Consider the following 26,865-nt stretch of genomic DNA (forward strand, 5'->3'; position numbering starts at 1 on the left):
TTTGGCGTCCTAGCTTGTAACGCATACGCTCTAATACTTGAAGTAACAACACTGCTTGCAGCGAAACACATATCTTTACGATCTTAAAATGTGTCCCAAACATGCATATCAGAGTGCTAAGTCGTTCTAATATGGAAAATGGCCTCAACTAGTAATAACTTTGATACTTTGGACAAAAATAATAACTGTTTTTTTTTTTACACTTTTACTAGTAACTATAGACTTATATATCTTACAATTATTGTTATTTGTAGACTTGTAAGTCTACAGCTTATGACAACTGTATACTTACATGTCTACAGTTACCAGTAAATGTGTCTAAAAACAAAGTTATTATCTTAGTCCAAATTATCAAAATTACTACTAGTCGAGGCAATCTTGCTTCTTATATGTAGGGTCGAATCTCAAACTCTTCGAGTTGAGAGACATAGCTGTCCATACAACAATACGAGGCTCCCACAAAAGCCCAACCACTTCACCGTGCATTATTGCCTCGTCAGCAGTACTTGATGTAGCACATTCCAACTCGACAAAATATTAGACAAGTCCCACAATGTAATTCCAACGTCGAATACCGTTGTTTTGAAGAAATGTTTGATGTATGTGATCGATGGAAGCTTGATCAAATCTTTTGCTTGGATTTTATGAAGTGGTAACATGATATGAAATATTTAGTTTAGTGGTAATGCTTAAACTGGTTGGTGATTGATATAGTCCTGGCTATGATGTTGCTCGTGAAGTGTGTTTCTTTGTTTTATTTATCATCAAGCTAAATATGGAGCACCAATATAAGACTCATACTACACATCTTCTCCGGTTTCTAAGCATCATCTTTGTCATTCTTACGTGAACCGTAGTCTAGTCCGGAGCACAACGAATTGAACTTGCATCTAAGCACCCACTGTTTATCGCCATTTAGTCAAATAACCTCAAACTACTTCAATGGAGGAAGACACAATTCTCAAATTTGTCCATGTTAGCCAAGTTTCCTTTCCCTATTTCTGTTGTTTTCTACTAGTAGAATAACCCAAGCTTTGGTTTCTCATATAAATTAGCAACCTATGCCAGAAAAGCTTAATTAGCTGTTTTTCTTTTAACAAACATGTACAAGACAAGAAGAATAACTAGACTCGGACTCGTGAAAGCTTCTTTTTTGGCTTGGGATTCGGACTCGATTCCTTGAATGCAGATGGACAGAGTTCAGTTATAAGGCACACTTCGCACCGCGGTCTTAATGGAGTACAAATTTTCTGACCAAACCCAACCTGTTTTTAAATAAAGTCATGGTTATCGAAAGCGTGTTTACGTATGTGTGTACATCCAACTAGAATAGATATTTACGTAAGCATTTTCAAATAAATGAAAAAGGCGGTTAATGGGAGAAGAAGCCAAACCAAAAGGGGGTTTATGGGATCCCATTCTTCTTTTGGTAGCCATTTCTGTAATGCCACTCTAGTTTCCTCTGGAGTTGAAGTTTTCTAAAAATAAAATTAGTAACAGATCATCAAATAAAAAAGAAACAAATCACTCCAGCTTTCAGAGCTTTACTTAACGAAATTCAAGTCCATCACAGGAAGTTTTTCCAACTAAAAGAAGAATGACAAATCAAAACCACAAATACCTGATTTGTGCCCGATCGATACACCCATCCGAGTCGATTTGAAATGCGGTGCACGTGAGTGTCCACACATATGCCTTGAACGTTGTTCCACCCGGCATTCATGACCTAATAAAAACAGCATCGAATCATCAGAGATCTCTTACATTTGTTTTTTAATTGCTTAATTTTGTCTCTTACCAAATGAGCCATCTTTGGACCAATTCCGGGAAGCAAAAGTAGCTCCTTCAATGTGCTTGGAATTTCTCCATCATACTTTGTCAGACAAATGCTTCCAATTTTCTTCAAGTTACTTGCTTTTCTTGAATAAAATCCTACCTGTAAAGATAAGATCAGAATCTGTGTTTTATTTTTTAATTTTTTTTCAGCTACTCCAGGTAAATAGCTGGATTTTGACGGCAGAATTGACACAACATACTGGGTAAATCAAGCTTTTTAAGGTTTCTTCGTCGGCTTTGTCAATGGCTTCAGCAGAGAGGAGACCGTTTTCAAGGAGACGCTGAATTGCTCCTGGAATCCAGGGACAAAACAACACTGATCTTCATATGAATGCACTTCAAGACTAAAGCATTTATAAAGCAACAAAATTTCGAAGTAGAAGCTCTTGGTTCAGAAGAATAGAAACTTTCCATGAGTAACAGGATCCTTGGTTTGGCTCGATAGAAGAGAAGATACCAAAACAGCAAATCTTCTTTCCTGATAGAGTTATATGCAAGGAACCAGAGCAATATTCAGTAGTTGGCATTATTTGAGAAGCATAAATATAAGCCTATTACATAAATATAAGCATACATATCTTCTTTCCTGATAGTTACCATTATTCATGGGTAAGAAGATGAAGGTGTTTTTATTTTTCATTTTCCAATTTTTTTTTCCCAGGAACATTTTCCCTCTAATCCTCAAATTTTATCTCCCTCATTTTTTTTTCCTCGATCCAAACAGCACAAAGAAAATACCCTCAATTGCAGGTTCCAAACATACCCTTAGGCTCTAGGGATTTATTTGATACAAAGTTTACCTTGGGAGGAAGTGAAATTCCAGCTTTTTCACATCCCATAGTGTCCACCGGTGCATCTTCAGAGGACCGCATGATACGAATTCCCTCGAGGACTTTATCCCAGTTACCCGGTGGTTCATCTGTATCACAAGTTCCATAGATTAAAGATCACCCATGATATAAATAAAAAAGCTTGTGACACTTTTTTTTTATAAGTAATACGTTTTAAGCTATTCTACATTCACCTCTTTTCGTGACCAGAGAAGAGACGTCGGGTTCGGCTACAACAAGCACTTTTGATACAGCCTGTGATCTCTCTGCGCAACATATGCCCAATTGGTATAATAAAATGTAACACACAAGTACAAGGCGCCAACATATATGTATGAAACAGAACGCTAAACTTAGAGACACAATCAAAATTACTAACTCGAAGACACGGCTTTCTTGAATGCAAAGTCTTCAATGTCGGGAAGGATACACGGCGGCCGCTGTGTACACAACAAGAATCCAATAAAAAAAATAAAAAGGAAAATACTAAAAATTAGTAAGCAAGGCTGTTATTCATTTAAGGTAAAGCTCAGTGATCAACAAATGCCTTGATTCCTTGGCGTGAAACACATTTCTTTCAATATCTATATCAGGGGATTTATTTTGCATTACATGAACAACAAATATTTATTAAAGATTGAAGCTTTCCATAAACATAATGGGTCAGGGAATGGAAAGTAAAATAAATGTCAGAAAAAAAACGTAAAAAAAAAAAAGGAATGAGAAAATAGATGAACAGTAGGGCTTTGGGGGGTTCACCTTCTGGTCATGAAAAGGCTTCGCCGCTTGGACTGTCTCTAGAGGTCTCTTCCTGGTTCGTTCTGGTCCTGAAACGACGACGTTAAGAGCACTTTCGAGGCCAAAGAAATGGACTCAGTGGCTCACCTGAGTTCGGCTCTGCTTTCTTTGGCGCCATTGCTGTCGTTTTTGTGATTTTGATCGCGTCTCTGCCGAATAGATGACAAGGGAGACTTAAGCGACACCTCGGTACGTGTGTGAGTCTCATCGACATTCTCTCTATTATGGTGCTCGATTTTGATCGCAAGGTCAGAAATCAGAAGAGAAATATTAGAACAACTTTTTTTTTTTTTTTTTTGAGGAAGCGTGGTCGGTGCCACGAAATTTCATAAAAACCCTCACGTATGGCGGAGGAAAACCGTGGTTACAAGGAAAGGAAAGAAACAGAACCAACGGAAAGAAAACAAATAAATTCAAAACAACCAGGCCCTAGGAGGCCGTACGGGACCTCAACTCGCGATCATCGGCCCTAATAGCCTCTTCCGAACAGGGCGGGACTAAACCCAGTCATGTCGAGGACGAGTGATGGTTGACCGCATAGCGCGCTAGGTTATGAGCCGCAACGTTACAAAGACGAGAAATATGCCTAATGCGAAAAACCTCAAGCTCCCTCACCTTTCTGAAGATGCGGTGCAAGATCGTCCCAAGCTCTGTTGCCGGCATCACGCCGTCATCGATCATCCTCATCACCCCCAAGCAGTCAGACTGGATCTCCGCTCTCCTGCCACCGACGCTGCGAACTAGCTCTATGCCATGGAGGACAGCATACGCTTCCGCGAGCTGGGGGGAGAACCCCCTAGCCAGGAAAAGCGTCTGCGAGGCGATCACCTCTCCGGTGTGGTCTCGAACTATACAACCGACACCGAAGCCTCCACGGTCGCGAACGAGAGCCGCGTCGACGTTAATCGAGAGGGTCCCGTCCATAAGGGAGGTCCATCTGGGGGTCGTAGTCACCCTCAAGCTCGTCGGAGTCTCCCCAACCGTAGCCGCTCTGTACTCCTCGAGGAAGCTCACCGTCCACTGGACTAGCTGAGGCTGGCTCCAAGCAGATCTCCCGGCTAAGACGTTGTTCCTGTGGTTCCAAAGTTCCCAGATAATAGTAATGAAAAGCGCATGGAAACGAACCTCAAGAACCTCCGTCACCCTGAGGATAACGTCGAAGACGTCGCCATCTCTGAAAGGCGGAAGAATGTGACCGAAGCCCACCTCCTTCCAGACTCTCCTGCTCCACCTGCAACCCCAAAACGCGTGGAAAACAGTCTCTCTCGCCTCCTGACAAACAGGGCAGCTGTCGTCAGAGGTGATCCTCTTCTTGGCTAAGACTGCTCTAGCCGGAATTTGGCCTAAACAGACTCGCCAACAGAAGAGTTTCACCTTAGGAGGGGCTCTCAGCTGCCAGAACTTCGTCCACCACCTCTCCATCACCGTCGGATCTGAAGAGCTGGCGGCCGGAGTACTGGCTCTCTCCATCGCAACACGGTAACCGCTCTTGACGGAGTACTCTCCGTTCTCGGTGAAATGCCAGCGAAGCACGTCAGGAATGCCCTCACCACCGCACGGGATGCTCAAGATCGCCTCAGCGTCTTCTGCCCCGAACATCGCAGTGATAAGATCAACGTCCCAACTACCGTTGGGTCTCATAAGCTCAGCCACCCGCATATCGGGGGGAATCCAGGGTGGGTCAATCCAGGAAGCGGGTCTGTCCCTGGGAACCCAACTGTCGCCCATGACCAACACAGACTCCCCGTCCCCGATCCGCCATCTCGATCCGGACAGAATGATCTCGCGTCCCCAAAGGAGACTGCGCCACATGGAAGAGCTACACGAGCCTCGAAGAGCCGTCATGATATCTCCATCGGGGAAGTAGCTAAGTCTATAAACACGGCCTACCAGACTATCCGGTCTCCTGAGAAGTCTCCAGACACTCTTGGCCAGAAGGGCCTGGTTGGACTTCTCCAGATCTCTAAATCCCATCCCTCCCACTGACTTGTGACGCGTGAGGTCCTCCCACTTGCACCAGTGGATTTTCCTCGTCGCCGTACCACCCCCCCACCAGAATCTAGCAATCGCCGAATGGATGTCCTTAATTAAACGCAGCGGGATCTTGTGGCATGAGGCCACGTAGCTGGGAATAGACTGAAGGACGGACTTAATGAGAACCTCTCTGCCAGCCTGCGAAAGGGAGAGACCGTTCCAACTCTTTATCCTATCCCAGACGCGGTTTCTCACAAACCCAAAGAGCTCCGTCGTCCTCCGACCAGTAAACGCGGGAAGGCCCAGGTATCGCTTATGGCACTCCGTCTTCCTAACACCTAAGATTTGGGCCAAAATCTCACCCTCCTCCACACTGACCTCCGTACCAAAACAGACATCGGACTTTTGAAAGTTCACCATCTGGCCCGAGGCCTCAGAATAAGTCCGTAAAATGTCTGTAACCCTCTCACACTCGTCGGGAGTCGCACGACAGAAAACCAGGCTATCATCCGCGAAAAGAAGGTGTGACACGTGAAGATCACGGAAGCGGACTCCCGAAAGCGCACCAGCATCCTCGCTAGCACGGAAGAGGCTCGAGAGACCCTCAGAGCAAAAGAGAAATAAAAAAGGAGAGAGAGGGTCACCCTGGCGGAGGCCTCTGAAGGGAGTCACACTGCCTCGGGTGGAGCCGTTGATGTTGAAAGCAAACCTGACTGAGGTAACGCATCTCATGATAAGGTGCACCCACTGCGTGCTGTATCCCAGTCTCAACATCATTGACTCAAGAAAGGCCCACTCAACCCTGTCGAAAGCCTTCGCCATGAGGCCCATCTCTCCCACCTCAATTCCAGCGGCATGAGGCCATGAGGCCCATCTCTCCCACCTCAATTCCAGCGGCATTGGCCAAAGCGCCCACGTCCACCAGCTTTTCTTCAGTAACTTTTCCTTTTTCAGAGAAAGTACTCTGGGCAAAAGAGCCGTTGTTATCTTTTCCCCTCAAAATCGGCATAAAACCTTCAACCTTAGGGTTAGGTATTATCTTGTCTACCCCAAATTGGCTAAGAATCTCAGAGACCGGCGGAGGCGCACTGTTCCTCGACTGGCCATGACGTCCCTCCACCCGAGTCGCGTCAGATCTGGGAGACTCTGCCGGCTCAGTGGCAGCGAGGAGGGACCCAGTCACCGGAGCTCCAGGAGACCCCGCCTTGCCTTTAACCCTAGGCGTCGCGGCCGTCTTCTCCTGGCGGCGAGGTTTCTCGGGCACTTTTCGTCTCGTCGGCCCAGTTTTTGGAGTCGCCAGCTCCGGAGAAGGCTCGGTTCGTCTCGTCGGCCTAGCTATTGGGGTCGCCAGCTCCGGAGAAGGCTCATATCGACTCGTTGGCCCAGCTTTTGGCGTCTCCAGCTCCGGAGAAGGCTTATCGCCAAGGTCCACGCCAGTACCGTGGGAGGAGGTACCATTTTCCGACGTCTCGGCCTCCACTTCCATCTCCGCCGCTCCCGTGTGAGCCTGGTCTCCAGCAAGGTTAGTCCCACCGCTCTCTTTCCCTTCCCCGTTGTGCTCATTCGCAGGGGTGTTTTTGTGCTCTTTTGGCAACTCAGCCGACGGGGACGGAGGTCCCGGGCCCGCCCAGCCCATGACCAGGGACGACCCGAGCCCGCTGAATCGCCTCGTACCAATACCAGAGTTGTTCGGGGCGTCCCCACGAAGCCACGCGCCGAACCTTGGAGAGACTGACTCGGCCGTCGGGGACTCGATACTTGGGCAATCAGATAAGCTATGCCCCAGGCTTCCACAGGAGTAGCAGAAGTCGCCAAGCTTTTCAAACTTAAACGCGACCCAGGACTTCTCTTTCCCGAGCATAACGTGAAGCCCTCTCGGCAGAGGTTTCCCGATGTCGATAGCCACACGGACGCGAAGGAAATCGTCAGTGAGACCCCTGTCCTTATCCACCTTGGCAATGCGGCCGATTCTCCTCCCAACTAACTCCGCCATTTTTGCAGATCGATTCCTCGGGGGGACTCCGTGAAGTTGGACCCAGAAATCCATGGACCGAAAATCCATTTCATCCTTCAGCTGCGGGTCACTAAGGACCAGCAGCGATTTGTCGAAGGTCCATGGTCCTTGTTCCCAAACTCTCCTCATATCGGATTCCAGCTCAAATTTGAAGCGAAACCCGCCTTTATCAAAGTCATTGATCTCCAGCTTGCCTTTCGGTCTCCAAATCCTCGCCATAACAGTTTTCAGAGCATTTCGGTTGAAGGGCCTAACTCTCAGGAGCCTCCCGAGAAGGCAGTTCGAGAGGTCCACCTCGGTGCTAGCAAGTTCGTCTTCTTCGAGGACCAACATTTCCTCAGCATCGTCCTCTTCAATGTCCAACTCGGACCATCTATCACACAAATCTTCCATCTCCCGGCAAGGAGTGAGGAAGGAGGTGAAAAGCTCTAGCACAGCAGAGCAAAAAAATAAATTCCACTTGTATTTAGTTGAGTAACTTTGTTGAGCGTAATTGTTAATGTTATATTAGAACAACTAAGAGTGATAATAAACGGGCTCAATAGCTTATCTCTATCCAAAATAGACTTATTTTTACCAATTTACCCTTAATTAATAGATAATAATAAATAAAAACAAAAGTTTAAAACAAACCTGTCCTTGTTTTTTTGTTGCTCTCCCCACGGCAACATCTCAAAGAACAAATTAATAGATAATTATCTATTAACAACAAATTAATGATAAAATTAATTTTCATACAGAGTAATAGATAATCTTCATGTGCATGCGCAAGGTCTTTCGTGTGCGTCTTACCTCTGTCAAATCCTACTTTTAAGGCTATTTTAACTCTCCAACCACTATAAGTACCATTTTTTTAGAGGAAAAAAAAAGATACTATTCTCGCTCAATAAAATCACTCAATTCCAGAGTCGTGAAATGTTGCCGAAGACCCTCCGCACATGTTTTTTCTTTGATCAAGCTCGATTATCTCAAATATTCTTTACGAATAACAGCACCTTCACTTTACTCATAGCAATGAGACTAATGTTGAGCGTCGGAGCGCGCACCAGAGGCACCGCCTCTACGCCCTTCTAGCTTATTTTCTTCTTCTTCTTCTTCTTACTTTTAAGTCTCCGCGAATAACATTCTTGAACTAGGGGGAACTCATGACTTTCGAGATTCTACAAACTCGGCTTGGGCGCAACCACTTGGTCCAGCCAAAAGCGACAATAACTCTAAAATATCAAAATGCTTACATGTAACAAATTTGGCTATTTTACTCAAGTTTTGGAAATTTTGACTAATTTTCAGTAACAAATTTTCAAGTAGCTTAGTTAATTAGTATAATAATTCTATATTAAAAACCAAAAACGAAAAAATTGTGTTATGTGTTGTGTAATTACACGTCTCACCCAATATGTCCATTAAATTTGCTTAAGATTCTCAGCAGAATATTTAAAAATCTCACAAGGCAATAAAATCACACAAGGCTTGTAATAAATCCAATATGGACAGTGAGCGCAAAATTTGATAGATTCATAGGTTACAAATTAAAAATGAGTTTAATTGAGTAAGCATCCTTTTTTCTTTTGCCTAAATAGCTTAATATCAATCATTTATCAGCCACGTATCCAACAACGGCGAGTCCGAGTGGGTATATCGTCCGAATCCGAGATGTCCTCACCGTATCTGAAGCCGCTTCCATTCTCCATAGTCAGAGCAAGCATCAAAATCTACAAGGAGGGAGCTCGGATAGAGGAGGAAGATGAAACACAATGTTTTTAAAGGAAAAATCTTTAACGCTTCATTCTCATGTCCAATTAAATAGCGACACATGTCGATAGTAAAAATGTGTCGACATAGTGTCATATTGCAATGTTTGTCCCGTCAGTGGAGAATATATGCCTTGAGCACAACCTCCGTACGGGCAAACATATTCTCTCACCGTCGTATGGACAAACATGTGTCTCGGTGATGAATAATTCAAACAATGAGAGTAGTATATATGGGATGCCATACGTGACTCGGACATGAAGATAAGTCATTTAAAGAACCATTATATGACTCACAAATCGAGGTCACAAATAATGGTCTCAATAAAGATCAACCAAAATCTTTAGTTGCTCGTGAAATTCAAGATTATATACTCGACTCTTAGAACCATTCGTACACAACTACAAATATGCATGAATATTTATGTTTTGGGAAACTGGAGTATCATCGTTGAAGGAAAGGAAACACCAAAAGTGAAATCTATATCTCGTGAAAAAGAATTAATGTTCGCTCACCTCATAGTTATATCCAGAATCGATCGTTCATCGACACTTTTGCACTATGAATGGTGCAATACGATAATATATGCGTGATGGCGAGTTTTTGTTTCACGAAAAACTCTCACGACGCAAGCGCACGTGAAATCACGTATTAGAAGTGCACAAGGCACGAATATCGATCCCACGAGGAACTTGAAAAATTATCGTTGTAAACTAACTAGCTTTTTTTATGTTATAAAAAATGTAAAAGTGGGGGTTATTGATGGTTTTGAAAGTTGAACTATTTTGAAAGCAAGAATAAGTAAGGGCGATTAATAATGATTTGAAAACTATAAATAAAACAAATGGCACTTATGTTGGGAATGCTACCCACATAAGGGTATTATAGTAATTATCCTAAAGGGTATTATTATAACTACTTAAAGAATACTATAAAATGAAAATATAAAGATATAATCAATTATAAAAAAATATTAGTTGTGAACCTTTATAAGCGACAAGATTCAACTTATCCATAGCTCTCTGCATTAACTAAGATTATATCTCTACATCTGATGTGAGAAAGATATAAAATCTCGGGTGGAGCGCTTAAACTCGTCAATGATTAGTCTATATCTGGATAGCTAGAAAAAAAATCATGTATACAACTCGATGTAGACTGGATGTGACAAGTGGGAACATTCTGTATGGGGTACCATATTTGTCGTGGACAGGTTGCGGTTAAGTACATTGTTTAAGCGACCGTTACGATGTGACGTATCGCAATCATAAATGATGATTACAGTATGCATCAACCTAAATCCTGATGAGCTCTTGGACATCAGAGCTATTTACTCGGCTTTTTTATTCATTCGTTTACAACTAGAATGATGATTATATCATTATGTTTTGGGAGCCGGGGTGTAATCAGTGATGGAAATGGAACATCAAAAGTGGAATCCAACTCTTGATAAAGAGAGTCAATGCTCGTGCACTTGATAGCTGAATCCAGAATCGATCGATTGTCGACACATTTGTGCTATGAGAAGCAAAAGAATCTTTCGCTAGAGAATTAGTAGTTATCAAGGCTGATAAGTGACTTGAGGGTATAACGGTATATGATCATTCGTGTCATTAGTTGAACTTGAAGGGTAGATAGTTACGTACTGGCTATATCAATGAACACTTATCTTTAATATCATGTAAATATAATTATGATAACTTTGAGAAGTTCAATCTTGGGAGTTTAGTGGAATATCACCAAGATTTGATTAAGCGAAAGACGAGATGTAACAATGTCTAGCTTGAGCTCATGCTCATCTCGCTTTGAGTTTATAGGTCCATAGTCTCCGAGTCAACTCTAATAAAATGAGTTAGAATACTCATGTAGCAAATATGTGAATTTGACTACACACTCACTACTGCAACTTGTTTGTAATATCTTTCGCATTCGTAACAAAGTACTTATTCAGTGTTAAGTAACCTCTACATATCACTTTTTAAATGAGCATGAAAAGAGCAATTTAAATCAACCTACAAGACCCAATACGGCTTCTCCATGCGTGTACAATGAGGTACTTGGGCATTGGATTTAATTGATCAAATTCCAATAGGATTGAGGCTTTTCTGAAATAGGAAATCAATATTGTATATTAAATAAGATCCGATTTGGTGGGTATTTAATATAGTATTTATGAGAATATCATGGAGATATTATCTACTATTCTATTTATAGAATAGTATATCTTATTATGAGAAACAAATAATATGTTATTTATTGATAATATCATGGAGATATTTTATATTATTCAGTTACATGAATCAAGGAAAAAAATGTCGTTTTCGTTGCCGTTTCGAGCCTCCTGATTTACGGAAAATCGTCGTGCCGATGGAAAACTGAACGGAAATTTTTTTGGAAAAGGGCAAGTGAAATGCCGTTTTCAAATGCCGTTTTCGATGGAAAACCGACGTGCCGACGGAAAACCGAATGGAAATAATGTTGCAGAATATGTTATATATACATATATATATATATATATATATATTTATATATATATATATATACCGTACAATTTTTAACCTTATAAAATATATGGTAGTTATGATATATTTAAATATGTTGTGTATATATATATATATATATATATATATATATATATATATATATATATTAATTTTTATATATTTATTTCATAAGTTTATGATGATTTTTTCTCTCTTCAAATATATTATATTTTCAACATTTCACATTATATACTATATACAATTTTTTTGTATAGAAAATTGTATATAATTACTGTATCAATGTGCTGTATAATATTGTATCAATTAATATACGTAAATATGATATTTTAATAAATTACATCTATACGTATCTATTATATTAATTATAATATATATTAATAAATTACATCTATACGTATCCATTATATTAATTATAATATATATATAACTATTATATCCATATTGAGTAAAATTAAATAATTGTTTTTTGAATGAAACAAGTTGTTTGGATTGTTGTTCCAACTTTCAACAACGGGAGCGCTTTAATATTTCCTGGTCTATTACATGAGTAAGACTAAGGCCCAATGTCAAAACATGGCCCATTATAATCAAAACAAAAACCCTAACTAATCAAATAACTCTGCCTCAAATATTTTGAACGCACATCAGCCATTAATCTCTCTCACTCTTCTCATCCCCTCATTTTCTTACTCTCTCAGATCTGAGATTTTAAAAATCTGAGATTTTATTTTTAAGATAAAAAACGAACGTCGCCGTCGCCGTCGCCGGATATCGTCGATTGTTGACGAATTTCGCCGAATAATTGCTTAATTTGAACTGAGATGAGACGAGTACGTGGAAAGTCGCCGATTATTCTGAGAATTCGCCGGCAACTACTTCTTCTTCTTCGTTGAATCTGCTATGGCCAAAAGTCGTTTTTTTTTTCTTTTCTCCCGATATTCGTTGAGAGTCGACGATTAAGTGCAGCTTTTATACTCAATTTTCAGCGAAAACTATCGGTCGTTTGTCATGGAAACGGCATGTCGTTTCGCCGAATTTCCAACGACAACAAACGACGAAACGACACAAATGCTAGTCGCCAGCCGCTGACTCGCCGGAAACGAATTTCCCGGTGAAATTCCTGGAAATTCTTGGGCATTTGATTCCTTGACCTGAATTATATTCTAATATGAGAAGTAAATAAATATTATATAAGATATGAATATTTTATTTATTAAACTATTTTGAAGATATTTTATTTATTATATTCATAGAATAAATATCTCATATTAAATAGAATAAGATCAAATTAAATCAAGAAAGTGCATAATCTATTTGGATAAACTGCTATAAATAGGGCCCAGGGTTTGAGGGAAACACGCGCAACATAGTGCATTCCACACTTGGAATTCACTCCCCTCCCCCTCCTCGGTGTGGTCGAATTTTCCTCTCTCCTGGAGTCGAGAAATTTGTCCATACCACTTCTCAAAGAAAGAAAGAATTATTCGGGCACCTCGTTGGAATAAATAGTGTAGTAAAGAGATGGTCCACGCCTTGGTTCTATCTCATTCGGAGAAACGACTTGAAAGACTTGATGTTGATCCAACCCGAAGAACACGAAGACTATCCCCCGGCGTGAAAATTCAAGTAGCGGGATTTAATAAAAGTTTACTAATCTCGTTCTTTATTTATAGTCTTTTGGTTGTTTTGTTAGCTGCACCTTCATCTAGATTAAATATATTTTCTCGAGACCTAAAACAAACATAAAAGCTAAAAGTGTTTTTAATTCCTCTTTTCGCATTAAACACAAAAAATGGTTTTCTGGTCATTTTTTCGTTACTACCTTCATGAACTCGTACCAAAAGTTTTTTAAAAAAAAATTGTTAAGTGAAAAGAAATTAACCAACAACTTCTTCGTTAGTTCATTGACTTTATTGGCTAGGGCAATTATTCTAGCTCAGCCTGGAGTGTGAAAAATTAGTCTAAATCCCCATAAAATATCAACTAATCTGTCTCGAGTATATATGGACCTTATTACTTGGCGAACTTTTACCTCTCAGCTTGAGTTCTATTAAAACAAACAACATCATTTATTAGCCCGAGATTTCAAACAACTGCAGTTACCCCACAGTGTTTTTATAGCTCTGGGATATGAATGATGGGACGGGTATAGCTCGTTCGTTTATCATGTCTCAGTTTTTAAACTAGCTTATGGGTTCACTAATTAGGTAGCTAGACTAATTTGATATGACACACAACCTAAATCCATAAAATTCCACTACATATCTAACCCACCATAAGGCACAAATCTAATCTAAGGTAATTAACCAATCGAAATCAACTCACTAACTACATCGTACTCCTCTAAGTCTAATAGTGATTGACACATTTTAATGGATAGAATCACATCTCATGTGGTGAGATGGAAAGATAAACTCTTTTTGCAAGGAGAACCTTAATCCAACACGTGGAACCTGTCGCGCCTTTATATCGTATGCTCACAAACAACCTTTCCCAACATATATGTGATTCTATTGATTATAAGTTGCAAAGTTTTGGTTGGCTAAGTCCGCATCTGGTATCACCAAAGTGTATGAATTAAAAAGTTTCACGTCAATTGGGTACTTGAGCAATGTGCTTCTTATAAGTGTGTGACATGCTTCCACTTTAGAGCTAACTTTTGAGTGTGGGTCATCACACTTCTAATATGGTATCAGAGAGGGGCCCAATTTCGATTGTGGGACTACCCATGAATGTTCATTCTCACAAACTTCACACTCTAGTTGTCTATCTTGGGAGTGAGGGTGTATTAGAATGTCCCACATCGATTGGGTACTAGAGTAATGTGCTCGTTATAAGTGTGTGACATCCTTCCATTCTTGAGCTAGTTTTTTAGTATGAGCTAGGCTCATACTTCTAATTGCATCTTCATACTGATTCCAAAAAATGCAGGGACACCGATAGTTAGCCAAGATGAGTGGTTGTTCTGATACATGGGTGCTGATTATGCCTCTAAATATTTCAGATATTTTGATTTTTTGGTCAGCTTTGGTGCGAATCTTAGACTCGTATCATTTTTTTAAAAGCTCTACACATCCCTAAATTTGGTTGTGGACTATTATTTTTAGCAAAGATGGACAAAGCATTAATTTTGAAAGAAAAAAGAAAAGATCTATGGGTTCTTATTTGTGATTTCACCGGATCCCTTAGTTAAGAAATGTTTTTAATTTACTAGGTCACTGGTTGAATCATTTCCCCAAGACGTGTGGAACCGTTAATCGACGACTCTTGAAAGGAGGATGACGCGTAATTTATTCTTCCATGTCCTCTTTTGGCCCCAACGGGGAAGTCTATAATCCATCAATTTTTAAAATTTCCATATTTCGTGTTGAGCTCTTGTTTCGATCGGGCCTTAGGATATACTTTGAATTGAACTCATTCAATCCATCTCCATCATTTTTTCTTTTCTATGTGCTTGTTATTAAATCAGATTAGACTCTTTGGAATGATTGTGTGTAAGGTGTATTCTAATACAATACACATCAACAAACTTGTCCACATGATATTAACAACTATATCATTGGGAAATCCATGTATAAATATAGATTGTTGCTATGATACTCAGTGCTTACAATTTTGAGGTTGGCATTGAGAGAAAATTTTGGTGATGAGCTTATATGTAAATATCGAGTAATAAGTATCTTAGTTGGGTAACACGAATAAGAATCAAGAAACACTCGGGTTAGGTTTGATCGAGCTTCTATCTCCAAGGATTGATCGTTCATGATAGAACTAAAACTGTGTAGAGATAATATAATGAGCAGTAAAAAGAATAAAACTGAACAATTTATCTTGACACGAGATAAATATACGAATCAAACGCAATAGAAGTATAAAATCGACTAGAAAATAATTCACTAATCGATGAGAATTAAAACAAGGGAGAAATGGTGGTAATAATACTTAATGCTTGGTCAAAATACTACTTAAATACTCAAAGTTTTTTTTTTCTTTGGCAAAAATACCACATGTTATCTTATAGTTGGTCCATTACTACTCGGACCGTTGAGTTCAAACATAAATTTTAACGGAAAAGTATTTACGTGTAATTAAATTTGAAACTTTGAGTATTTTTGCCTAAGAAAAAAAAGAATATGTATATAAGTAGTTGTTTAAACATTGAGTACTTTTACCACCATTTTCCCTAAATTACGGACTTTGACTCTAAGACTCCCACTAGAGTATTTATTTTTTTCGACTTCCAAATAACTTCAACCTAACCTCCTATTAGGTCTAACATCACATCATATTGTTAAAGTGTCATGGGGTTCCATCTTAAAACTAATTGGCAATAAGATGAGTAACCCATGACTTTTATGAGAGCACAAATGATACATTCTCAGTCGATGTGAGACTTCTTGATACACCCCACTCACGCTCAGGATTGAACAACTGATGCGTGATATTTGTAGAAAAGGGTGGCTCAATATCGAAAAATGAGTTTGGCTTTGATACCATTTTAAAGTACCACGATGTTCAATCTTAAAACCAATTGACAATAGGAGGAATAACTCATGAACTTTATAGAGAGCACAAAAGATACTTTCACAGTCGATGCGAGACTTACTGATACACATGATTGTTGTATTCTCCCAAAGATACTTAGTGATCAACACACAAATCACACTTAGCGGATCTGAGGGTGTACCCTAAGGTTGGACGTAGGAGCGCTTTATCCAAATCAAGGATAAGTTTTGTATGCATTCTTTCATTTATGTCGCCTACTTGCTTCTAACTTATGTCTGGTTTTGTCATAATATTTATGTTTTTATTACTCGGGATTGATTTTCAAGTTTATTTGCATTATATGTCTAACAGATTTGGTGTACTTCTTCTTTTCATGAAGCCTCCATTGTCGTAAAGTATGTTGGAAATTAAATAAATAAAGAGTATTTATTTATATGTGTATGGCTGATTTGTGGCAACAATTTGAGTGGGGTCCACTCATCGGAATTGAATAATTCCAAGTGATACGGATTCCTCGTAACGAGGGCTATAAAATTGAATATTTGTTTTCCAAAATCGGACCTAGGATGAATGAGAAATTGATGCTCAAAGTAGGCTAAAGAAACACATTTATTTTGTGGTGTGGAAGTGGAATACCAAGAATCCCACGTTGGTTGAGGATGTGTGTTGTTTTAGTGTTTAAATACTATCATCTTTAATTAGTGGATATCCAAGTGCAAGAGAGGAGAGTGTGTGTGGGTTAACCCTTAACCCCTCACACGCGCACACACACACACGCGCGCCGCCGCCGAGCCGGGCCGGTTTCGGGTTTCGGGAATGTCTCGGGCTTTCTTTTTACTATAAATTTCACTTTTGAATGTTTTATTTCCTCATGTTGCGTTATGGTTGGGAATTAAACATGAAACCGTTCATTAAGACCTGGACTGTTTGAATCTTTGCATTGGAGTGCATGAAGGCTTACGGTTTGTAACCTCTCCATTATCACGAGTTATGGAGCTTTAGTGAGCTTGATGGTACCCGTTTAGAGCTGTTGCTCAGGGTATAGCGTATGCCTATAAAAGGCTGAGCTTCCTCTCATTTCGAACACACCGAATCCAATACTCTCACACTGTTCCCGAGCTTCCCTCTTCCCCAGAAAAAAAAAAAAAATTTCTTTTTGTCTTGGTGATAGTTTGTGACACAGGTTCTAGTTCGTCGTCGATACACTAAGTGGTGCCTTTGTGTGTCCTGTTGTCGTTGTATCCTGGGAGGCTGTCGTCCAAGAAATCCTGCACCTGAGGAGGGCGATAAAAAACTTGAGAAATTTCATTTATTGGACTTAATAAGCTATTAAATATCAAGATTAGACCATAATGTTTAAAAATATCTAAATATGGACTTTTGACCCAAAATCGGACAAAAATACCCTTGATTCAAAAAACCCATATTTTTCTCTCATTTTCAAATGATTTTCATCACAATTCTTTTTCATGTCGACCACCGAAAATTCTAATCCTAGCGCAACCAATTCGAACATAAAAAAGAATTGTGATGAAAATCATTTGAAAATGAGAGAAAAATATGGGTTTTTTGAATCAGGGGTATTTTTGTCCGATTTTGGGCCAAAAGTCCATATTCAGATATTTTTAAACATTATGGTCTAATTTTGATATTTAATGGCTTATTAAGCCCAATTAATGAAATTTCAAGGAAACCGTCCAACGGACCTCGACTCTTTCCTTGCAGTCTTCTTGCTTTGCGTTACTATTTCCGGTCTTCGTTAAATCTTTTTATTTCCTTGCTTCTGTCTTCTTTTTCTCGTCAATACTAATTGTAATATTGCTAACAAAGTAGAGATGACGTACACTTACTCGTCCAGCCTTGACACTATCCTTTCCGAGTCTAGGTGGTTTGCTCTTCGCTATCCTTGTTCGGATGTTGTGGTGGAAAGTGAAGAATTTGCTGCTCTGATTTTTCTTCTTCAGTTCTAGATTTTTTTTCCTGTTCTTTATTTCTGTTGAAAGTCTTTTGCTGTTTTTTTTTTCTTTTTTTCCCCCTCTGTTGTTGTTTCTGGTTAGTTGCCCGTTTAATGATGATGTATGTATGAGACAATGCTTCAGAGTTTTTTTTCTAGCAGTAGAGCTCGGTTTTCCGTCTAATTCAAATCCCCAAAATTGTAGGTTGAACTAGTTGAGTTCCCTAAAATGATCAGCCCTAAAAGTCTACTATCTCCCACAGCTCTGCCTACGGAAACTTGTCTGTTTTACTTAATTAAAGGATTTCAATAAACTGCACCTGAAATCAGTTTTTGTAATTTTTTTTTTCCTTTCTATTCTTTGTTAGATGTTGGCTAGGGAGTTATTGCTTATCAAATTATCATTATGTTCTTTTTTTTTTTTTTAAGTCATATCAGAAACAGCGAACTGACTGAAACTTCTTCTTTGTATAACTTGGAACTCAAGAAACTTGCAATTCAAGAAACAACTAGGGCAATGATTTGCTGGGGCCGGCCATGGCGCGGACATAGGCGATAGGGAGAGAGAGAAACTTGCGGGTCCTTCCGACGTAGGCGCGCTTGGTGAAGTTATCATAGTCGTTGTGCTCGATGGAATCCAAGATCTGCTTGTAGAGCGTCGAGGAAGCAAAAACCGGCCACCGGCTCTCAGAGTTGAGCTCCGTGATTCCCTTCTCGGCCTGGTCGAAGAACATCCTTGCTCGCTTTATCTGACTCTTCATGAAACCCCGCCACTTGTCAGTCACTTTGCCCCGGAATATGTCCTCGTCCGACAGCCCCGCCTTTGCCAACTCGTCTTGCGGCAGATATACTCTCCCTCTCCTCGCACTGCCACAAACATTACAATTAGGAACAAAAAAACATAAAATCAAAAAATAAAATTAAAAACTTGATGATTTTCGCACTGCCACAAGCATGGTTCATTTTTTTAAATGAACAAAATTTGAGGGTCGGTTCATGTTATATGACACGGAATGCACTCTTAAATAAATAAGAACATGATTATAAAACAAATAGAATAAAAAGGGTCGGTTAGTAAAAATTAAATAACATGTCTTAAAAACAAACCTTTTGTTGTTCTTTTCTAAAAAAACACCCAAAAAAAACAAAAATACTTATAATTATTATTTTAACAAAAAAAAATTTGCTAATTAGCCAACATAATTTTGAACGTTTGCTAATTAGCCAAAATTTGTTAAATTTTTGGTCCTGTTTTCCGTAAAATAGATATATCATTTCCGTCAATTTACATGTAAAAATAACTAATCTTGGCTATTTATCAAAAACTTACTAAAGCCTGACTAAATGGAAAATAAAAAAACATAAATATCTCTATATATTTTAAGCTAAAAGTGGGATTTCAACTAAAGGCTAATAAGAAATGTTCTCACTCTTCGCCAACGTCTCGGAGGATGTTGGTGAGCTGGTTGCCAATCCCAAGAGCGAGAGCGGCATTGTAGACGCTCTCCGTGGAGGCCTTGGACTCGGGGGCGATCCCCATGACGGGGACGCTCATGAGCCCCACGGTGCCGGCCACGTAGTAGCAATAGAGGTAGAGCTCGTCGAAGGTCCTGTACCTCGACTTCCTGAGGTCCATCCTCATGCCTTCGATCATGTCCCTGAAGGGCTGGATGTCGACGGGGTACTTGGACACCGTGTGAGACAGGGCCGCGTCGAACATGTCGAAGGGACGGCCCTCGAAGAGATCGGTGAGCCGATTCTCCCACCGGTCCAGCGCCTCCGGCGTTATGTGCGACGCGTTCGGCCCGTCCACTAGCTCGTCCGTGCGCCGACACCACACTGCATTCCCGTACATTATCCCATCCAACTTCTTAGCCAATTATTGTTTTTTGTAGAGTTGTTGTTTGACTTGAATGTGCTTAATTGGGTCTTTGAATTGGAAAAAGTAAGATTTGAATTTTCGGATTTAAATAGTAAATTTTTAATAGAGAAAAGCCTGATGGCAAGAGATTCATGAATTTTTTTTTTTTTTAGTAAAATGTGTGGGAAATAAAATAAAATAAAAAATAGCAGGTTTTGGGGGGGTTTTGATTTTTCTTAATGCAGATTGCTCACTCTATTTCTAAAAATAAATAAATAAATAAAATTTGACTTTCAAACATAATATTAAATGTAGATCACATTTTCCTACAAAATTAAAATTCTTGTTTATGTTCATTCTTTATAGTAAAATTCGGGTTCCAAACCTAACCAGGATCCAATAATATATAAAACCCAAAAAAAAAAAAGGATAGATTATAAACCAACCATAGATGGCCCATATGGCTCTTCGCCGTTCTGGTGTCATGAGATTTGTACCTGAAAAATCAATCGGAATTAAAAATTCCAATATAACAAAAGCAGGTCCAAAGAGATGAGTAGAGAGTTCTCCAGAGCGAGAGAGAGAAAGAGTACCGAGGTAAAAGGTCTTGGCGTACTCAGCGCAGACCTCGCCGCAACGAGCATAAGCCTCGTTGAGCAAATCCCAATCGATCATACCACCGCTCTGAATCGGACGATTCACATCCAGAGCGATGTCCCTGGGCCTCCTCTGTTCCCTCGCCAGAGCAGCTTGTTTCAGAACCACATCGTACACTCTCTCCTCCGACGTCCTCGCCGGACTCACCACCGTCCCCGCCGAGAAAGCCCACACTTTCGACCTCGAACACGACCACATTCCCGGCCTCCGAACCGCCCTTCCATTTCCTCCGGGGAACAGAGGCTGAGAGCTCGCTGTCGTCTCTAATTTGCTCGGACACACCACCCAGTGAACGAAAGCCCCGCTCATGATCGCTAATTAACTAATCAAGCTCTGTGTAATACTAATTGGCAATGCTAATCTCCGTTGTCGCTTGCGACGATATAAAGCAACAGGACGAGGAGATTGTGCTTCGTGAAATGGGGCTCTGTAATTGGATGGCCAATGGTGATTTGTTTTAAAAAAAAAAAAATTCCTTTTATTTGGATGAATTATTTGGGTTTTCTGATTAGTTCGCGTGTGTTTGTGTGTGTGTCTGAATTATTAATTAATTACTGTGCTTAGTTATGTTTAGCTTTTTCCAAAGACTACGGGATATGCATTTCGCGCCTGGGGAAAAAGATAAAAAGATAACCTATTGGAAATATGCTCCGCTTCTGTGGGTGTGACACGTGGAAGGATATAGCTTTGCAGTGTATGGTTCACTTTGGGCTCAATCTTTACCTTTTACCGCCCCTTTCTTTTTCTTCATTTGTTTCTTGTTTGGGCCCAGTCCGCTGAGTCAATACCCCAATCAACTGATTTTACTGCGGGATTTGAATATATATATATTTTTTATTTACACCAAAGATAAAATTAAAACAAGGTTCGTTCGCTGTGGTTGTGACACGTGGAGTATTCCATATGCATGGTGAGACAAACCTAATAAATAAAGGGTGAAGCGGCTATATAGCCAAATAGAACTTAAGCTTTTGCAAAATAGTCATAGTTTGTCAACTATAAGCAAACTAGCCAACTTAATCTAGGTTGGATTAAATTTAATCCCAACGAACTATAAAGACAGAAGGTAAGGTTTATGATGGCTGGATTAAAATTAATCGATGCAGGATTAAATTTAATGACAATCTGGAAATCCAACAGATCTGAAGCAGAACCGAAACATCTCCTTCTTCGGCGACGTGATTCTTGCGTCCTCGACGCTCGCGATGTTCCCGATCGCTCCGACGGCGGCGGCGAAACCGGATCGCTGCGGGAGAAGACTCGACGGAGACGGCGTCACCGGAGGCGGCGATGACGGAGACGGCGAGGGCGGCGAGATCGCGGAGAGGAGTGCTGGTACAGCCTGGGCTTCACGGAGCGGAGGTCGTTCGCCTGGTTAGGGATTCCGAGTCCTCCGCCGTAGGCCTGGTGAGACTGGAACTCGGCGAGAGTCCGCTTTCCGATGAGAGTGGTGGCGTGGGGGCTCTGGCGAGCAACGCAGTGTGGTCCAGAAAGATGGCTATTTGAGAGATGGCTATTTTACCAAACAAATGAAACTATGGCTATTTTGCAAAAACAATAGTTTGAGATTGGCTAGTTCATACCATTTTTCCATAAATAAATGGATTTCGATAATAAAAATAAATAGATAAATAAATGGACGGATAATTACTGAAGTTGGTAACTAAATACATTCGATTTCGTAGTTTTAGTTTTTAAAGTAAGGAAAAATAACATATATATATATATATATATATATATATATATATTGTGTTTTAATGAAATGTCGAGTTTAACTTTTGTTTTTAAAAACATCGATTTCATATTATCTGTTTAATTAAAATGATGAAATTATACTCTAAACTAAATAACCGTGTCATAAATTTTTTGATATTAACTCGCATATAAGAAAAATCGAATCGAATCAAATCCATACCAATACTCTAACTTTCAAATTCTCAATTTTTAAATAAAAATAGACTTAAATTGAAATTAAATAATAATATTAATTCTTCCGAGAGATGACTTCATTCTGTGTTCGAATTACAATTCTGAATCTTTGAAGGGCGGTTCGGAGACCGGGAATGTGATGACATTTTCATTAAACCTAACGAAAATTCTACTACCGTTCCAATGGATTATTTCCCGTAAGTAGTGACATTTTCAATAAAAAAAAAAATGAAAGACGCGCAGATGAGAATACTCGGTAAATTTTGGTCACTCTTTCTTGTTGCATGTGGGACTTATTATAAACAATGAAATTTTATCCTAAAAAAAAAAAAATTTAAGAAATTTTAAATAATGGTCAATCGTTGAATAAACTGTATTTCCGATGTGGAAGGCCACCGAAGCTAGTGAGAAAGGTGATGCCGTGGGACATAGAAAAAGTGGAGAAGTGGGTCCCACAATCCAGTCAACTCGGCTTAATGATATGTGTGTTGGACACAGCCACTACCATTCGTTTCGAAATGCAATTGGGCCTAAAATTGGTTTATACATTAAAATAATGAACTCAAAGAGTCCTGATATGCATGCAAACGTAAGCCAAGTCCTCCAAACTCTTACATCATTTTATTTAAATTTTTTTATATTGGTATGTGTGGATGTGGCAGGACACGTTTTATGTTTTGTGCCCGACTTATTACGCGGTCTTGACTCTTGCTAATTTCCTTCGCTTTTTAGCGACATATATCTGTTTGCTTTAATAATATAGATCTTTGTAGCCAAACACTTGAACCCAACATTACAACACACACTAATTTTTCCATTATTAAAATTTGAATTCGTCCAATTATTTTAGTGATGATCACACAAGTAAGTGGCATTCCCTGCTGATTAAAAAAAAATAATAATAATTCACGATGCTCAAGTGGAATTCCATTTCCATATTCATTAATAAAAAAAAAAAAAATTGGCCTAAGATTTACACAATTCCACATTTTAGACAGCCTAAGGAACTTTTACATAAACTTCCGGGAGTATTTTGTAAGCAGAGAGATTTACATTTTTCTTTCTGTAATAATTAATGGAATCGGGACGTCAAATTAAATCAATCATTTTGCGACGACGGCGGAACGAGCGCCCTCGCGTAGGCGACGGGGAGAGAGAGAAACTTCTTGGCCTTCCCGACGTAGGCCCGTTTTGTGAAGTTGTCGTAATCGTTGGCCTCGATGGAGTCCAATATTTGCTTGTAGAGCAAAAGGGAGGCGAAAACGGGCCATCTGCTGGCGGCGCTGAGCTCGGCCACGCCTTTCTCGGCCTGGTCGAAGAAAGTGCGGGCCCGCTTTATCTGCCCCTTCATGAAGCTCCGCCACTTGTCCGTCACTTTCCCTCTGAATATGTCCTCATCCGACAGCCCCGCCTGCGCCAGCTCGTCCTGCGGGAGATACACTCTCCCCCTCCTCGCACTGCGCCGACCAACCACAAAACCTAATTAGTGCTTTTACTTATTTGTAACTTTTTAGAAGAATCTCCATAAAATATATTTTTAAAAAAAGGGGGAAAGTAGAGAGCTCTAGAAAATTCTCTCGGTCAAAGAGACGTGAAAGAACCGTGTGCAAATGAAAAAGGGCCATGAATAAATTATCAAGAATCTTAATACTATTTTAGTCAAGTATCACGGAGTTTCATCTCAATCAGTTGGACATGAAATGAATAACTCGGGACCTTAATCCTTAATCCTACCGATTTCCGCTATTAAATACCTCGGGTCTACGTTAAAAATGTTAGGAATCTCATATAGAAAAGAAAATAGAACGAACTGACAAGAGTTTATAAAAGTCATGGGTTACTAAAAAAAAAAGACGAAATACAAAAACGAGTGACGAGGTGTCTTACTCTTCTCCGACGTCACGAAGTATGTTGGTGAGCTGGTTAGCGATCCCGAGGGCCAAAGCGGCGTTGTAGACGCTCTCGGTGGAGGCCTTGGACTCGGGGGCGATGCCCATGACGGGGACGCTCATGAGTCCCACGGTGCCGGCCACGTAGTAGCAATAGAGGTAGAGCTCGTCGAAGTTCTTGTAGGTCGACTTTCTGAGGTCCATCCTCATCCCTTCGATCATGTCCTTGAAGGGCTGGATGTCGACCGGGAAATTGGACACCGTGTGAGACACAGCCGCGTCGAACATGTCGAAGGGACGGCCTTCGAAGAGATCGGTGAGCCTCGTCTCCCACCGGTCCAGTGCCTTCGGCGTTATGTGGGACGCGTTTGGCCCGTCCACTAGCTCGTCTGTTCTCCGACACCACACTGCAACAATTACTCAATGTCAACTAACTAGCTAGCTTCATAAGAGTCACTAGTAATACTCTTCGGCTGAGTATAAAGACTTGAGTCAAGGCCAAAAAGTTACCATAGATTGCCCAAACGGCTTTTCTCCTTTCAGGTGTCATAAGCAATGTGCCTGAATAATAAAAATAGGACCAGAAAGAAGAGATCAGTAGTCTAAAAATATATGAAAAAAAAAGCTGGTCTTGATTGATTCTAAACATAATCAGATATGGACAATAAACAAATAACAACGAAAGGCGACACGATGACAGACCACTTGTTTTAATCTCAAATTTGGACTGGAATTAATGAATTGTTATGACGTCGACGATGGATTAATAAATAAAGTAAAAACAAAAGAGGCAGTACCGAGGTAAAATGTCTTGGCGTACTCGGCGCAAACTTCACCGCATCGCTCGTAAGCCTCGTTCAGCAAGTCCCAATCGGCGGCTCCGACGTCGGCTCGCTCGGCTGCGACATCGGCTCCGCGGCGGTTGACCAGCGCAGCTTGCTTGAGCACTACCTCGTAGACCTTGTCGACGGAAGATCTGGCTGGGCTGGTCAAGGCCTCTGAGTAAGCCAGGGCTCGAGCCGAGAAGCTCAGAGTGTTCCTGGTTTTTTCGTCGTCGTGGGAACTGAGAAAAGAGCACATTTTGGGTCTCCTCGTTTGGGCTCCGAAGCCGCCATTTTTGTTGACCAGACTGAGCAGAGCAGCGCTGGTGTTGGCGCTCTCTTTGGGACAACACACCACCCAAACAAGCGCACCAGACATCTTTCTTCTTCTTCTTCGTTTTCACTGGTTTTGTTGCAGTGGTTTCTGGGTCTTTCTCTCGCTTTTTGAGTCGCTCTTATTTTTCTGTTTCTATATACGTTTGAGATAGAGAGAGAGGCAAGTGCAGCGAATGTGATCCACACTTGTAATGGGATGACACATGGGAGATGAGTGGACACGAGTTTGTTTGCATTTCTATCGCTGCGTTGCCCAAATAAAATGAGTGTTTTTTTTTAGTTGAGAGAAACGACATCTCGATGCTACTGGATGGGAATTTTTTTCTTTATTTTTTTACGGTCACGTGATGTGTTCATAAAATGACCTCCCAATATAATCAATTTTTTTTTGTCCATTTGAAAAATAATAAATTGAAACGTTTGATATCGCTAAATAACCAACGTTTTGTAAATCTTAGATAAATAGCCACAAAAATGACGTGACCTTAACAAAAAAATTTATACTTTCTAGGTTTATCCCTCCTTTTTATTTTTGAATTTTTATTTAAATTTTGATTATTAATTCAACAATTTATTTAACACAATTTAAAAAAAAATTGAATTTTAAATTTTCTCTCTTATTTCCAAAAATATTAAAAAAAGACAGTTATTTCTACATTATTTCGTGGATTCCTGATAGCATATCAATGCCCAAAATATACGCAATAGTTATTTTTCTGATTTTGTGTTATTTAAAATCGTAGTTCACATTTATACGTATTTACATATATTTACAGAATATTTATAATTATTGACACATATTAACAGATATTAACACATTTATCATACGTTTTTATTTGAATATTTTTGTGAGTCATTCATTTAATTTGAATTGTGTTATGTGTTTAAATTTAGAAATTAATTATTTAGTTGACTTAATGGTGTTAAGAGGGGCGATTTATCAAATTCATTTAAGGAGTATTTATATGAATGCCCCTTGAAATTTTGCACGTGTAACTCGATGCCCCTTGTACTTGAAAATTATACATAACAAACCTTAAAAACCTGCATTGTATCAATTGTGGGGGTACAAAAATAATTTTTTTTTATTTATTGGTCTTTAGTTCGGCCAAAGCCCAATAAGTGATTCAGACCAACTCTAAGCGAAGAGCCCAAGCCCAGCTCAGTGCGGGGAGAACAGATCGCCCGCGTTGGTCCAATCAAC

At 40.0% G+C, this 26,865-nt stretch overlaps 3 protein-coding genes across 4 annotated transcripts; all 3 read right to left on the bottom strand.

Annotated features, from left to right (window-relative positions):
- Window positions 1-741: 741 nt before the first annotated feature.
- Window positions 742-3,739, bottom strand: LOC149407191 (endonuclease III homolog 1, chloroplastic-like). 2 transcript variants are annotated; one of them, XM_089611937.1, is made up of 11 exons: window positions 3,552-3,739; window positions 3,426-3,487; window positions 3,046-3,106; window positions 2,861-2,932; window positions 2,637-2,755; window positions 2,246-2,314; window positions 2,037-2,126; window positions 1,799-1,936; window positions 1,622-1,726; window positions 1,395-1,478; window positions 742-1,265 (listed from the first exon to the last, which is right to left on the bottom strand). In XM_089611937.1, the coding sequence occupies exons 1-11, from the start codon at window positions 3,676-3,678 to the stop codon at window positions 1,125-1,127; spliced, it is 1,068 nt and encodes a 355-aa protein (XP_089468063.1). In that variant the 5' UTR covers window positions 3,679-3,739; the 3' UTR covers window positions 742-1,124. The 2 variants fall into 2 exon arrangements, with proteins under 2 accessions (XP_089468063.1, XP_089468056.1); XM_089611930.1 differs by having other exon boundaries at window positions 743-1,265; window positions 3,426-3,493.
- A 14,789-nt stretch (window positions 3,740-18,528) lies between these two features.
- Window positions 18,529-21,311, bottom strand: LOC149407192 (phytoene synthase 2, chloroplastic-like). The gene is made up of 4 exons (XM_089611949.1): window positions 20,623-21,311; window positions 20,476-20,526; window positions 19,599-20,007; window positions 18,529-19,035 (listed from the first exon to the last, which is right to left on the bottom strand). Exons 1-4 carry the CDS (start codon window positions 20,993-20,995, stop codon window positions 18,678-18,680), a joined length of 1,191 nt encoding a protein of 396 aa, XP_089468075.1. The 5' UTR covers window positions 20,996-21,311; the 3' UTR covers window positions 18,529-18,677.
- Window positions 21,312-23,527: 2,216 nt separating this feature from the next.
- LOC149407193 (phytoene synthase 2, chloroplastic-like) lies at window positions 23,528-25,893 on the bottom strand. The gene is made up of 4 exons (XM_089611961.1): window positions 25,302-25,893; window positions 25,015-25,065; window positions 24,503-24,911; window positions 23,528-24,072 (listed from the first exon to the last, which is right to left on the bottom strand). The coding sequence occupies exons 1-4, from the start codon at window positions 25,702-25,704 to the stop codon at window positions 23,715-23,717; spliced, it is 1,221 nt and encodes a 406-aa protein (XP_089468087.1). The 5' UTR covers window positions 25,705-25,893; the 3' UTR covers window positions 23,528-23,714.
- Between the last annotated feature and the right edge of the window lie 972 nt (window positions 25,894-26,865).

This window comes from Urtica dioica, chromosome 1 (assembly GCF_054948205.1).
Source record: "Urtica dioica subsp. dioica isolate 48M chromosome 1, U.dioica_male_clone48M_v1_H2, whole genome shotgun sequence".
Lineage (NCBI taxonomy): Eukaryota > Viridiplantae > Streptophyta > Magnoliopsida > Rosales > Urticaceae > Urtica > Urtica dioica.

Excerpts from the sequence above, each read along its gene's own strand:
- LOC149407191 (XM_089611930.1), bottom strand. The coding sequence starts at position 3,678 with ATGTCGATGAGACTCACACACGTACCGAGGTGTCGCTTAAGTCTCCCT. Across the intron at positions 2,315-2,636 it reads GAATTTCACTTCCTCCCAAG|GAAAGAAGATTTGCTGTTTT; the intron begins GTAAACTTTGTA and ends TAACTCTATCAG. Across the intron at positions 1,937-2,036 it reads TAAAAAGCTTGATTTACCCA|GTAGGATTTTATTCAAGAAA; the intron begins GTATGTTGTGTC and ends TTATCTTTACAG.
- LOC149407193 (XM_089611961.1), bottom strand. The coding sequence starts at position 25,704 with ATGTCTGGTGCGCTTGTTTGGGTGGTGTGTTGTCCCAAAGAGAGCGCC. Across the intron at positions 25,066-25,301 it reads CGCCAAGACATTTTACCTCG|GCACATTGCTTATGACACCT; the intron begins GTACTGCCTCTT and ends TTTATTATTCAG. Across the intron at positions 24,912-25,014 it reads AGCCGTTTGGGCAATCTATG|TGTGGTGTCGGAGAACAGAC; the intron begins GTAACTTTTTGG and ends TAATTGTTGCAG.
- LOC149407192 (XM_089611949.1), bottom strand. The coding sequence starts at position 20,995 with ATGAGCGGGGCTTTCGTTCACTGGGTGGTGTGTCCGAGCAAATTAGAG. Across the intron at positions 20,527-20,622 it reads CGCCAAGACCTTTTACCTCG|GTACAAATCTCATGACACCA; the intron begins GTACTCTTTCTC and ends TTGATTTTTCAG. Across the intron at positions 19,036-19,598 it reads CTCCGAGACGTTGGCGAAGA|TGCGAGGAGAGGGAGAGTAT; the intron begins GTGAGAACATTT and ends TGTTTGTGGCAG.